Below are 14,767 nucleotides of genomic sequence, written 5' to 3'. Positions count from 1 at the left end.
ATTAGTTGATTCGACAAATCGTGGATTCTTGTTTATCAGCCGTCGACTTCTTTTAGCAAATAATTTACTAAGTTCAAAAAATGGTCTTTGCTAATAAAACAAATAAATACCTTAATCGTTAAACAGCCACACTCAGATGGAGTTGATGAAAATTATTTTTAATTTTTTTTTTTTTTCTCAACTGCTGACCTTTTAAAAAAATTCTAATTTTCATAGCTAACTATACAAATGAACTTTTAAATCAATTTCTGGCCTTAGGATCTTCCTCAGAACGACAGAAATCTTGTCAATTTTTTTTCAAAATCAAATCAACAGCCGTAGAGTTTCCCAACGTGGAAAATTTCCCCTCCTACGATATCCGTTAAAGGATTACTTGAATGAAACAACCGCAATGAAATCCGTTCATTTTTTTTTTTTTTTTCTTTTGATGCTCATAAAAAAGTTTGAGACTTTTTACGTACATAACTTATCTTTATACCTTATATATATATATAAGGATTATAATACAAACATCCTTCACACTTTGTGAGTTTGTCATTTTCTTTGTCACCGCGAGAAAAAATTGTCTGACCTGTATATTTTCCCATTCGCTTTGTTAAATCTACCAAATCTTATACCTATTCTTATTCCCCTTTTGATGCGTTCATCATTTACTTATATTAGGAGCTTTTCTCATTTCCCGACCATTTACTTTCCCGCTGCATGAATATAACGTTATTATTATACAAACCACATGTTCGTACGATGTTTAATACGTACAAACGTATATCGTCTTATTCTTTGAAACGGGGTCATCCAACTTGAGAAGGAAGGCCGAGAGCCTGGGAGCTTCTTCTCTCTGGCTTATATTATTGCCGTTGCATCATCTACTCAATTAACTAACAAATAGTAACCCTCATTGTCAGAGCTCGGCGAAGTTTCGCTTCCGCGAGTATCGAATTCCTAAATTTTTATTACAACAAATGATTTCTTGCAAAGATATTGAATCTCCTTTTTTATTTAAAAAATTTTGTTTATCTTTGCAATCTTTTTTTTTCCATATATTACCGAAATAGCAAAAACAACTTACTCGTTCTACAATTTTTCTTGTCGCTACGATAGACTTTGCTTTTAATAATTGCGGTAATTTTGTTTCGTCTTAATCGACATATCTTTGCGATATTGTTTGGGAAAAATTAGGCACTCGTAGAATCTTTCCCGACTCTTAACGAATCAAAGAATTATCTTAGGTTCGTTTAACAAGAGAAGAAAAAGATTTATATACGTTTAATTTACTCTCATAATTTGCAAAAACCTTGAATATTGGGTAACGAATAAAGCTTCGAGATACTTTGACAAATTGAATGATTTGTTGTGAGTAACATTCTATTACAATAATCACATTAAATTATAATTATTATTATAAAATTGAGTCCAGCCAAAAATTTGACGATTATCGAGGTTGTTATTTTTGAAAAAATAAAATTAAGCATCTTTCACTTCGGTATAAATATCCGCATTCAATTGTGTCACCTTTGTGTGCAATATACAGGAAATGATTGTACGCAATATATTAATAATCACGCAGAGAAAGCTTTAGAAATAAAATTTATACTTGGTTTTCATGCAATTTGATCGAAAGTGTGAAAATTTAGTCGAATGTTGGTTTTGCATAAGAAAATGAAAAAAAAAAAATTGCAGTGAAATACTGTAACAATGAACTTCGTAAAAACAAACAAAAAAATAAATAAATAAAAAATTGACTCCATGTTAAAACGTATGGCGTATTCACGAGTTTCAATATTTTATGTCCAAAACTATAAGACTTATCGATGTGAATTTGTACCATGAATAATTTTCTCAAATACCCGACGATAGAATTATCATCGATTATTCGAGATAAAATAATCTAGCCTTTAGGCAATATCAGAATTCATAAGTATTCGACAATAATTGAAAAGCTTCTTTGAAGCAAAAGTTATACAAAAATTAAGTGTATAGAAGAAAAGAAAAAAAAATAAATAAATAAACACAGTCAACGAAGGAAACTTTCGATACAAACATTTTACTTAGAGTTATGAATTTTCTTTCAGAACCCACGAAGGTGGCGGAATAGCAGTTGGGAGATTATCGCTGTCACGTTATGGACCGCAGGTGATGAGCGTGCTGTGCCTGCGCACCTCCTTGCCCCAGTCTAATCCCAATAACAGAAAAAACTCGGCGTCCGTAAAGATTGACCTGGTGGAAGAGGAGCCGACACCAGTATCCTCCGTCAAAGACATATCCACCGACGAGCTGGCTCTCCTAGCTAAACTGGAAGAAGCCAATCGGTGCGTCGATTCCTCGTTGTGGAACCTAGATACCTCGAATATAGAGAATTTATTTATTTGTTTTGTGTTCGTTTATTGAAACGAGATCATACAAACGCAACTCTTAGGAACTAGATATAACATACGTTGCATTCTACTAATTGTAAGACACCTAGCTATATAATTATTACACCGCTGTGCGTAGGTTTGTTAAATATAAAAATGAAATTAAAAAGGATTAACAATTGAAAAAAGAAAAGGAAATAATAATAACGGTATGTGAAGTTCAAAGTATAATTTGTTAGTGCATTTACAACTAAGTGCGTAGTCACAAAATCACCCACGTATCCTTGTTTTGTGTAATTATTGTACAAAATATTTTTCAATTTTTTCTTATCATCGTTTGGCAAATTTTTTTAAGTCAGCTGAAATCTAGTAAAGCTATAACGTAGGCATTTTTTTTTTCATCGGAGTTTTGGACATTTTAGGTAATCCGATCGTAATACTACTAGAATTTTGATGAACCGCATGAAATTCTTTATAACAGAATGACAAAGCTTCGACATGGATAGTTCAGATAATATTACGATATTCATACTCCTGTTCATACCGTGCGGTGAAATAATTTCTATTACAATTTATGAGTTTCATGATTGTTTTTCTGTTACGTAACGATCCTGTTCAGAATGTTGTTATACGCATCCCAAGCAATAATGCAATAGAAGGTAATACTGTTGAAAAAGGCGTGATAAGATTAAAATGAATTGTGAAAATTTATTTACAAAAGAATTTTCGAAAAGAAACAATGTGATTTCGCAAACCTTTCGATTTTCATGAAAGCGTTTCGTTTTTATCCAAACTAAAATAATTAACGGAGTATATAATTTGTCACACATTTTTCAGGCTCATAGAGTCAGATGCAAAGTCGTTGAATTCACTGCAAAGCAACCACAGCAGAAAGGGATCGGACACTTCGCAGGTCTCTTTGGCGTCGGGGGGCAGCAGCGGTGGTGGGGATGCTGCGCCCCGACGCCACTCGCCAACAGACGGCGAAGAGAACATCTGGACACTTTGGGGTCACATCGTCGCCGACTGGGAGAATTATAGTAAAAAGAAGAAGGAGTTCGTCAAGGAACTGGTGCGCAAAGGCATTCCACATCACTTCAGGTATGTACTTTCGTTCGTTTATTTATTCCTCACAAAACTTTGAACGATGACAATCTTTGGATTGTAAACAGATGTCGACGATCGTATGCAACACTCATGACCAATCGATCTTGTATTATAGAGGGATAGTATGGCAGCTATTATGCGGAGCTCACGACGCTCCGGTGAAAAAACAGTTCGCCGAATACATCAAAGCTACGTCGGCTTGCGAAAGGGTGATCAGACGAGATATAGCTCGAACTTATCCTGAGCATGATTTCTTCAAGGAAAAAGATGGCTTGGGACAGGAAAGTCTGTTCAACGTAATGAAAGCTTACAGTCTTCACGATCGTGAGGTGGGATACTGTCAAGGCTCGGGCTTCATTGTTGGTTTGCTTCTCATGCAGGTGGGTGTTTGCAAGTTTCACCTTTGTCGCTCATATTCCAGATGTAAGCTGAATTTGACGTAGTCTTGAGAAGTCAGGAAATTGTCAAGAATTTTCGGCATCGTTCTTGGAATTTTTATCAGTTTTCTCTTTGTTACAGCCGTAAGGCTAATATTCTAATTTTCAGTACGTATTGCAATACGTATGTGAAAATTGAAATTCGTACAAAAGAAAGTATGTATAAGATATAAATTAAACTTTCGTTTTTTGTCAATCTAATGAAAACCGCGTAAATATCAGGGTATTCGATATGCTATAGACTCTAGACGACCCGATTATGTACATCTAATAAACTATTTTATCTTCTCTTGTTTCTGGTGCCAAGAAAAATGATGGGTTGATTTTCAATCCAATAATCACACCGTTTTATGCAGATACACACGTGCGCTTTCAGATTCAAATGTTGGCGTACAATTGCCATCGTCGTTACCATTTTATCGCTAAAACGTGAACACTATCTTATTACAGCAAATGCCAGAAGAGGAAGCGTTCGCCGTCCTCGTTGCATTGATGCAAGAGTATCGGCTTCGAGACATGTTCAAGCCGAGTATGGCCGAATTAGGAGTCTGCATGTACCAGCTGGAGCATCTTGTGGCTGACACGCACCCCGAACTTCACGCTCACTTCACTGCGCAAGGTTTCCACACGTCGATGTACGCCTCTTCGTGGTTTTTGACACTCTTTACGACTGCGCTGAGCCTGCCTCTCGCCTGTCGTATTTTCGATGTGTTTCTCTCGGAGGGAATGGAGGTCATATTCAAGGTCGCCTTGGCTATGCTACACTTAGGCAAAGAAGACTTACTGAGCCTCGACATGGAAGGCATGCTGAAGGTAACGCAGATCGATAATCGAATTCGAATTCGAACAATTCTCACGTGTGAATTTTGTGCTTTACAGTTTTTCCAGAAAGAATTACCTGGTCGAGCGGAGGCGGATCCTGACGGACTGATGAATCTTGCGTATGAGATGAGAATTAACCAAAAACGAATGAAGAAGTTGGAAAAGGATTACACAGTGTTGAAAATGAAGGAGCAGGAGGAAATGGTGGAACTTAGAAGGCTGAGAGCGGAAAACAGACTACTTAGGCAAAGAACCGAACTATTGGAAGCAGAGTCGGCCGAACTTGCCGACAGATTAGTTAGGGGTCAAGTATCGAGGGCAGAAGAAGAAGAAACAACGTTCGTTGTGCAGAGGGAACTGGCAGCTTTGAAGCATACCCATCTAGAAACAAATCATCAGTTAGAAATAGCGCACGAAGAGTTAAGGTCGCTTTCCATTCTATTGGAAGAGAATTTAACATCGAAACAGTCGTCTCTTGACGAGATGTCGCTTAAGCAAAAAGCGTTATCGGAAAAAGAAGAAATGTTACAGTGCTTACAGCAAGAGCTGGTCAAAGTTAGATTGCACGAGGCGGAGAATGACGCTACGATCAGGGACCTAAGAGCAAGGATACAAGAATTAGAGGAGGACAAAAAAACACTACGAGAGTCGAGACCGGATAATTCTGTGGCGCATCTTCAAGAGGAATTGATCGCTGTGAAACTAAGAGAAGCGGAAGCGAATTTATCTCTGAAAGTAAGTACCATGGTCTGTACGTAATGTTTGCATGGAAGGAATTCGATCGTCGCAACTGTTGAAAAACAGAAAGCTCATATGGCTATTAATAACGATATGTTTTCAGGATCTTCGGCAAAGGGTAACGGAATTAAGTTCGGCATGGCAGAGGCATCTTCAAGAGCATCGATCGGCTCAACCTGCTCCGGCAGCAGATTCGACGCCAAAGAAATTACTGTTCTGGGAAAACCGAGGTCACGAGACTCAAAGACTGGAAGAAGATTTGATGACGACAAGAATCCGGGAAATGGAGGCTCTCACCGAGGTTAAAGAACTCAGACTGAAAGTAATGGAACTCGAAACCCAAGTACAGGTGGCGACGAATCAACTTAGAAGACAGGACGAAGGCGGAAAGCAGCTAAGGGAGGAACTCGACGAAGCTCTGATAAGAGAAAAAGACCTCACAACGAAACTTCGGGAACAACAACACAAGTATTCGGATCTAGAATCAAAAATGAAGGATGAATTCATGATGGCGAGGATAAGGGATGCGGAACATGCTCAGCAAGTCGCTGAACTTACTCATAAAATATCCTTACTTGAACTTAAGGTAAGCTACCTTCAATCTTGCGCGTAACAGTAGCTAATTACCAATACCAAAACATATTATTATCATTATTATTATTATTATTGTTGTTGTTGTTGTTGTTATTATTATTACTATTATCAACATCTTTTATCATCTTGGTAAAAAAAAAATATATATATATATATATGTACCTAACAATTACTCCAACGACTTTTTCGTTTGAAACATTTATTTCTATGATTTATCCTTTTCTACTGCTGGTTTCCAATATGCCATATAACGTCTTTGATAGCGTTACTCAGGCATCTTTCTTATCCTCTAAAGTTACAAGTTGGTACAGCATATTCGCATTGTGCTGCCACCTATGAGAGTGCTCAGACATGAACAGATTGTCACAGAGTCCAGTAATTTTAAGATAAGAATAAGTCATCGCAAATACGTTGCGTTCGACAAATAAAAAAATTAAAATATGCACGTATTTGTAGAATTAATGATGATAGCGTATGAACAAATTGAAACAATCATTGGAAATTTGCATTTTGAGAGCAAGAGAAAATAATTAATTGTATTGTAATAGTTTGAAAATGAAACGATGGAATGTGTAATAACAAATTGAATTTGAACTCCGATATTCCAATGCTTACCATACATATCTATTAATTTTTTTTTTATCAATATACGAAATAGTAATAATAGCATGCCCAAAAATTTAGTTGAAAAAAAAATTTTCACTCGTTTGCAGAACGAAGAAATGTATGCAGAAGGCGAACTAAGGAACAACCTGGATGATAGCGAACGAGTAAAAGAATTGCAGGATAAAGTTGCCGACTTGAAAGCTGAAGTAAGTCTTTGAATTGTTATTACACAAACATAACATTTGCTCCGACAATAATATAACGATAACCAAAAGCGAACAGACAAAATAAACAACACTGTACTGTATATACAATACAAGTATTGCAGTAAGAGGTGACAGTTTAATACGAGGTATGATATTGACGTTACTTCCGATTATTAATGCCGAGCTAATTGATTACAGGGATCGGGAATAATAATAATCTCTGATATTGAATCCCAAAAACTTGACAATTATGCTTGTTTTGCTCGTCTCTCTCGATATGATTAATTTGGTTGAATTTTTATACGATATTGAAATGAAATTTTCTGCCAGTGTTATGTCTGCTAATTTTTACACAATAAATTTTGCTGCAATATATATGTCACAGCAATAAAAAGAGCCACGTTTGAATTTTCTCATGTCTTCACGCACAGGTGCAATTTACATACAGCATAAATCGCACTTCTTACTGCAATGCAACGGAACACGCAATGCTTGTTAATGATGTTGATGCTTCAGACTAAGACCCGCTGTAACATACCCACAGCCTCAGTAACTGTAATTACCAGTATAATAAAACCAAGGAATTCAGAGGAGCAGTGGCAGGCAAAATTTAAAAATGCTTATAAATTGTACATGATTACTGCGTCGTTGTTTGTCTATAATTGACTATTTTATTTCTGAGTTGGGATATTAATTCATATTACGAAATTATTCTCCCTACACCGTCGGATATTTCCTTTTTTTTTCTTTTTTTTTACTCACAATCAGGGTATTTCCATTTCACCTCAAAGAACAATTCATGCTATCACTTTGTATTCTAATACAGAAGAAAGAGTAGACTTATATGATTATGCTGTATAAAATGCAAAAATTCATAAATTTATTTGACAATAAAAACTCATTCTTGTAAACTGCAATCGATATGCAACGTTAGTAATAACTTTTGTTGATGTCAGAACTGCGTGTTTCAACGAATGTTGATTAAATTTTGAATATGAGGAATTAAATCTTTCAAACCGTTACGCGTTTTTCATTTGTGAAACAGATTTATGATGAACCGGAAAAGTTGAGCAGACTAGAACAATGAGGAAATTTTATTGCTATAATTTGACACGTATTTCATGCTTTCGAAAATACGTACGTAGAGTCAGATGAAAGTATAATTTGAAATCATAAAAGAAATGATACGATAACGAATCTCAGATTTGTACGTTCAAAAGTCACCACACATTTTTTCTATTCCATTGAGGAATATCAAAAGAGAATTCTAAATCTTTTTCCGCAAAAAGTTGAAACATTTTATTTCGTCTAACTTGTTGCTACCCTACGAAAATTCAGGGATCCAAGGACAGTTTGATGAAACTTTAGGCGTTTAAAACCATGCTTAATAAACTGCTAACATAAGCTGCTTCGTTGCGCCACTCGTGTACTTATATATGCGTAAATCACAAACGAGGGAATTCCCTTACAATTGAGACTGAAACAAAGTAATAAAATTGAACAGAACTTCAGATCTTCTATTTGAAAAATATTTGCATATACAAATTTTTTTTTTCCAGCGCGGCAAACTACCTTGAATTATATCATTCAACCATATAGGTATTGAAATATGTGTTACATCGCTATTCCCTACGAGATCCTCGTTGAAAGCAATCGAAATACATAAATTGTATTTCATGTCTGTAGATAAATATATTTATAATATATTTTCACTTTAAATGGAAAGTGATGTTTATATTGCAATAATTTGATTCGAAAGCAATTGATAGAACGATTAGAAAAACTAATATCCCAATTCTTCTGACTACAATTGGAACGCAGCTGTAAATATACACGACGAAGCAAATTTTCCAAGAAACCTTAGCTATCGAGCAAATGAGGCGGCGGTTAACTATTACTAACCCACTATTGGTATGTTGTCTCTGTCTCCTTAGTTTCCTACGCCAATCACCAGCCCGGAGACAGAGCCCTGGCGCTGGCTCGAGTAAGTCCTATCTATCTCTCTGTAACGCTCTCTTTTGTTGATTGTGCCTTTTGTAGTTAGCAAATTCGATTTGCGTATGTGAGAAAACAAAACTGTCAAATACTTTCGCACCGTCAAAGTAGATTACGATCCAGACAAACAATCGGAAGCACGAAAGTAGAAGTGAAAAATCATCTTTACTTTGTTTTCGAATTTTCTGTTATTAATTTTACCTAAGATACTTTCAATATTTATTTCGCATATCAATTTAATTTTATTATATTTTTAGTTATTTTTTTTTTTTTTTAACATTATTTGCATAGCGCAGGTGAGCGTGAAAAAATGTGCCAAGAGTAATAAATTGTAGCTTATGTATGGCACAGATTTATCACTAATTGTGTGTGGGACCAAATTCACAGGATCTTGTTAATCAAGTGTAATATGGAATGCAACACAGGTTCCTTCGTCGAATAGGTATTATTTCCATTAGAACAATGTTTCAGATTGTTGGATCGCCTTCGTGATGAATTTATATCATCTTATGCATATCCTCTTCTTCCTTTGATTCGATATCGTCTCGTACAGACTACCTATTTTTGCTAACTTATTCCAATCATACCTACTATTCGATTCTTTGCTATACTTACCGTCGATCAAACCTCCTATGCTAATGAATAACTAAAACACCGTTCGTCCCTCTTCTGTCCAGCTAACTCATTTACTCTAATGTCAAAAATCAAATGTAATTGATAGTCGTAAGTTGGTCGAATGTAAATAAACGTTGAGAGTACAGAACTCTTTAAACATTCATTTATTCAAGAGTCTTCTGGCTACGAGTACTTGCCAGATTATACGCATGCTACAGTTTTTTTTATCGAATACAATTTTCCTGCATGAATCCGTTTGTGCGCTTCTAGAGTTACAATATAATATGTGTTACACTCTTCTCATTGTGAACGTCTAATCTATAAGGTCGAGAAAAAAAATACTACAATTTTAGCTCGTTGTACCATTTACGTATGAAAATAGATACTCTAGAATAACTAAATGTGCATTATATCGATGTGAAGTGTCGTTTATAGATTTTTTATTTTTTTTTTCTTTTTCCAATTTTTTGTACTTCCGTTGAGTGTAAGCATCAAAGAAATAATCCGATGCCAATACACAAAATATCTCTCATTGCGTAATTATGCCAAGTTACTGTATATATACATATATGCATAAATGTGCACAAATTATATAGACCGGATTTGTATTAAATATGCACTTTTTAGCATTTATTTGTGTGATTTCTGTTAATAGTAATAATAAGAATTTGGCTCTGCAGATTTAAAAACATAGAGTTCGGCCGCTTTTTTTTCAAACTCTCTCACATCTCGCTCATAATTGGCTAAATTTTATAACGACTTGAAATTAGTCTCGGCGATTGCTTTTTTAGATTTTTAAAGCAATTCTTTCAGGAACAAAATAGCCTTTCTAGTCAGAATAAAAATACGAAATGTATTGCATTAAAAAGTTTGCTAAAATAAAAAAAAAAGTTTAGATTCACTACTTTTTTTTACCAAACCTGTCCGATCCAAGTTGTACAAATTTAATAGAAAAAATCTCATACAAAAAATTAATGAGAATAATAAATAAAAAAATGATAGAGACTACGTGCGTGTAGTAATAAAATGTAGCCAATTATGAGCGACGTCTAAAAGAATCTGGAAAATAGTGGCTGAACTGACTGAGAATGCTACGTAAAAGTACTTATAGGTCTAAATTAACTCACCAAAAAACATTATCAGTGTTGAAAATGAAGTATATAATTAAGTGAAAAATTACAAGTGACGGATTTCAGGCATTACTCTTTAATAATTGATCGAGTAATTTTTATGCTTGGTTACTTTCATATTATAGAAATGATTTTACAAAACAAAAAAAAAAAAATTAAGATCACTTTATTCTGCTTGATCTTTATCGCATTAAAAACCGAATCCTACTAGCAGTCAGATAGTTTTTCTTCTGCCGTAATATTTGTAAAAATCGAACTATCGACTGAACTATTTGTGCATTTTTTACCTTCATTTTATTTTACACAAAATTGACAAATCAATAATATTTTTCAAATTGTACAACGTGGCTACAAATAGGAAAAATTTGGTGGTATTGTATCATTTGATAATAAGTAATATATGCACGCTTGTTTAGGTCATGAGGCTAGAGAGCTGGAAACAAAGATGGACCGGCAAAGATGGTCCAGCGATACGAAGTATAAGTGTGGACACCGAGAGCGAGTTAGATGAACGGGATCTCAGGATCTGCCTTCAAGATCCAGTCAATGCGTCGACGCCCAGCCCTCCCGACATGTAGATTCTATCCATGCAAAGTGTTGCGCTAAAATTCACTATTCAAGCAGCTAAGTAACAAATAACGATACTCCATTTTTGGCTGTGAAGCCTTTCAAAAGTCAATGCACAATGCTCAACTTGAAAAAAATGGAGAGAAAAATAATTTGATATTACTATTATGATATATATATATATTTATATAATATATGTATATGGGGCATTCCATGTCAATTCGCCGGGCCATTGGCCTGACCCCTTCCGATTTTGATGTCCAATTTATTTTGGGTTCTGTTGGGCCCAAAATACGACCTCAAATTTTTGGAAATTCTTATTTCATTTTTAAGGGGTTGCACGAGCTGAAAAATCATAAAATTGTAAGAAAACATGAAGAGGGATCGTTTTTAAATTGATGATTTTTTTTTCACAGAAACTAGGACCCAAAACGTAATTTTTCGTTCTAGTCCGAAATTGAGCCGAGAACCAGCATTGTTGATTTTTTTTTTTTTTTTCAAGAATATTTTATTTCATTTTGCAGACGAAAAACAAAAAAAAAAGTTTAGAAAATAAGGAAAGAGAAAAATTTCCAAAAATTTGAGGTCGTATTTTGGGCCCAACAGAACCCAAAATAAATTGGACATCAAAATCGGAAGGGGTCAGGCCAATGGCCCGGCGAATTGACATGGAATACCCCATATGTACTCCATCGGTGTCTCATAGACGCGAAAGTAGTTCTATTAACAAATTAATGTAATATCTACTGTAATAGTAGTACCTAAAAAAATACACTCCCATGCAATAGCTCATACTGAAATTCATGAATCAAAAAAGTTGAATCTTCTCGACTCCCTCGACTCAGTATAGACGCCCTTTTTCGGTTATTCAAATCTTGGACCAATACACCAACTTATATTATCAATCATGTAGAATAGTATTTTTCCCTAGAGAAAAGGCCAACTCGTAGGTGTTTTTGGTATATAGGTAGTATCTATACGGTATATTCTACAGTAAATGGTGTACAAAAAAAAAAAAAAACAAAAAAAGAAAAAACGTATGGTTACCGTTCTTAGTTTGATGATCGTTTATGACGTTTGAAAAATTTGTGAGGCTGGTCATATTAGAATATATTTCTGAAACTTTGATACGAGCCTCTATTTATATCCCTGTGTTACGGTCAATGCTGATTTGCGACTCGAGTTGTCCCTTGCTCAAAGTTATTAATTTTCGTAAATAATTATTTCCTAGCTTGCAATTAACAGTATTCTTCCTCGACACTGTTCACCAAATATAGGTATCTGTACCACTTGATGTTCTATTTGTAATATCCTGTGACTGTGTACTTAAAGTCGTTCTATTACTCAAAAGAAAAAATCGTAATCAACAATTTAGCTAGTTGGCCAAACAGATTTTTGTTCTTTGCACAACTACAATGCATATTTCAGTCGACTAATAATTGCTTCTCTATGTTTTGGATCATGGTAACACCTTAGAATTGTAATGTGGAAAAACTTGGATCACCCGTGAAATATTGATTACGTCAAACCCTGCGCTTCATGTATTTTCCTTATATAAACACGTAAATTTCTATGATCCATGAAATTTATTTTAGAATGTTGAAACGGATTAATAATCCTGTACATTTGCTGGTTAGAGGTGGCCAATGTTGTTCAATGTTTTAACCAAAACACTTAAATTTTAATTGATATTCCAATATTTTTCAGTATTAAAAATATTTAGAAAAAATAAAATTGCAGCTTTAATTGCAAATTAATATTAAGTATCGATCTGTATGTATAATACGCAATACAGTAGCTCACTGCGGAATAGTAAGGCACTTATGTTTGACAGTATAATTTTCATTCCTAAGACGTTACTTATTCCTAATTTTAATTAGATCCAAGTGTATTGCGATTACACTTTGCAATTATGTCCAAATTGTTGAGTGTGAGGAAATTTTAGGTGAAATTTGGGTCGCAGTTTTATATCATATTTTAGAAAAAAATGACCCCGTTGTTATAGATAAAAGCAACTAGAAGAGAAATGTCTTTAGATAAATCCTTATGTATCAGGAAATTTATATAATGTTTTACATATTTGTGTGGCATGTGTAGATTCATGAATAATCGGTAGAAGAAAAAAATGAAAGAACTTTCCAGATTTCGGTGTTTTTCTTTTTTTTTTTCTTATGTTTCTAATGAGAATGTAACCTACTTAACGTAGTGTGTGTGTGTGTCACAACTACGAAAAGTTTGCAAATTTTCATATAGATTACTGTTGCAATAATAGAATACACTACCAGCGTACAAGCTATAATTGCATTTTAGCATATCTTGACTTATCTTCTTTAGTTTCCTTTTGTTCAATTGAAATAATTTTTATCGTATTAATATGTGCTCTAGTGGACGTTCTAATCGATCGACACTGATTATCTATAATAATGTATTGTACATAAAGTAAAATTCGTCGATAATTTACACATCCCGTAATGTACGATTGAAATAATATGTGATCACTGATACGATGAAATTAACATATGGGACTTGACACTAATTATCAGCATGTAATGTCACCTCGAAGAAGCTATATCGGATCCTTAGTAAAGTTCAAATATATTCATTGTAAGGTGAGAATTTCATTTCATCCGTACAAACATCGAATTTCATTGTACTATATATTTAAAATTCTTTGAAGTATACTAAAAGTCTGGCATATTTTCCTGCCTGCCTGTTTATGAAAAAAAAAAAACAAAAATAAAGAGAAAAAAATATTGCTAAACCGAATAAATAAACATAGCTCAGACCATGGTGATCTACATTTTATACAGCGAATATACAGCGGATTAATTTTATTTATATAATTTTTTTTTTAGTTATGCTACAATACTACGTGTATAATGGTTAATAAATCTTGCAGCATATTCGTGACAGAGTTTAGTTCATTTACTTCTCTGCATTGAATGCATTTTAAATAACAAATTTCTATTTCTATTCATCCTGTAATTATGTCATCAGCAATACGTCGGCTACATCAGCATCCTATGCGGAAGAAAGATTGTTTCCTGAAAAAAAAAACAAACAATCATAATTAAATAAAATTCCATACGCGACGTGGCGATGCGGTTATATCTCAACTTCGTGCCTATAACAACAGCACGAGACAAAGGCAGAAAGAAATCAGGATCACAAACTAGCGTAGTACGGGGCAAGCAAAGTAGGATTGTCGTTGAATTAATCGTACATTCCATTGGAATTAATTCGAGCATGAGTGAATTGAATTTTAAGATGGACGGGAGGGGGAGACCCGGAGGGGGGCACAATTAAGTGGTATTCACAATACCATACGTATTGTATTAACGCATGTACGTAGATGCGATACGCAGACGATGCGTGTTTAATATTGCAAAACTTGACAGCTCTTTCGCTATTGCATACCTGTACGTATATGTACGCACGTACAAACGTACATGTACACGGAATGGTAAATAATCATGGAAAAAGGGGTTCATCGTCATTGTTGTGTGTGCGCGCGCGTTGCTACAGGGTGCGACGTTGCCGTTACCCAAAGTTATTCTCCTGACTTTTTAGGTCCTATGCCGATCGTGTGCCGCGAA

General features: G+C 34.7%; 1 protein-coding gene across 3 annotated transcripts in view; it reads left to right on the top strand.

The window, feature by feature from the left end:
- The window catches only part of LOC124308394 (ecotropic viral integration site 5 ortholog), a 40,754-nt gene extending 29,246 nt beyond the window's left edge, over nt 1-11,508 (top strand). For 2 of the 3 annotated variants that reach the window (XM_046771075.1, XM_046771073.1), the window contains 8 exons: nt 2,073-2,309; nt 3,192-3,455; nt 3,577-3,841; nt 4,349-4,711; nt 4,778-5,455; nt 5,562-6,044; nt 6,766-6,864; nt 11,021-11,508. In XM_046771075.1, coding sequence (XP_046627031.1) covers nt 2,137-2,309; nt 3,192-3,455; nt 3,577-3,841; nt 4,349-4,711; nt 4,778-5,455; nt 5,562-6,044; nt 6,766-6,864; nt 11,021-11,182 — 2,487 coding nt within the window. In that variant the 5' untranslated portion in view covers nt 2,073-2,136 and the 3' untranslated portion in view covers nt 11,183-11,508. Of the gene's footprint in view, nt 1-2,072; nt 2,310-3,191; nt 3,456-3,576; nt 3,842-4,348; nt 4,712-4,777; nt 5,456-5,561; nt 6,045-6,765; nt 6,865-8,798; nt 8,849-11,020 lie in introns of all 3 variants that reach the window. The other variant, XM_046771074.1, reaches the window with a different exon arrangement.
- The last annotated feature ends 3,259 nt before the right edge of the window (nt 11,509-14,767 follow it).

This window comes from Neodiprion virginianus, chromosome 7 (assembly GCF_021901495.1).
Source record: "Neodiprion virginianus isolate iyNeoVirg1 chromosome 7, iyNeoVirg1.1, whole genome shotgun sequence".
In the NCBI taxonomy this organism is placed as follows: Eukaryota; Metazoa; Arthropoda; class Insecta; order Hymenoptera; family Diprionidae; genus Neodiprion; species Neodiprion virginianus.
Note: the sequence above shows the minus strand (reverse complement) of the source record. Positions and strands in the feature narration are given on the sequence as shown.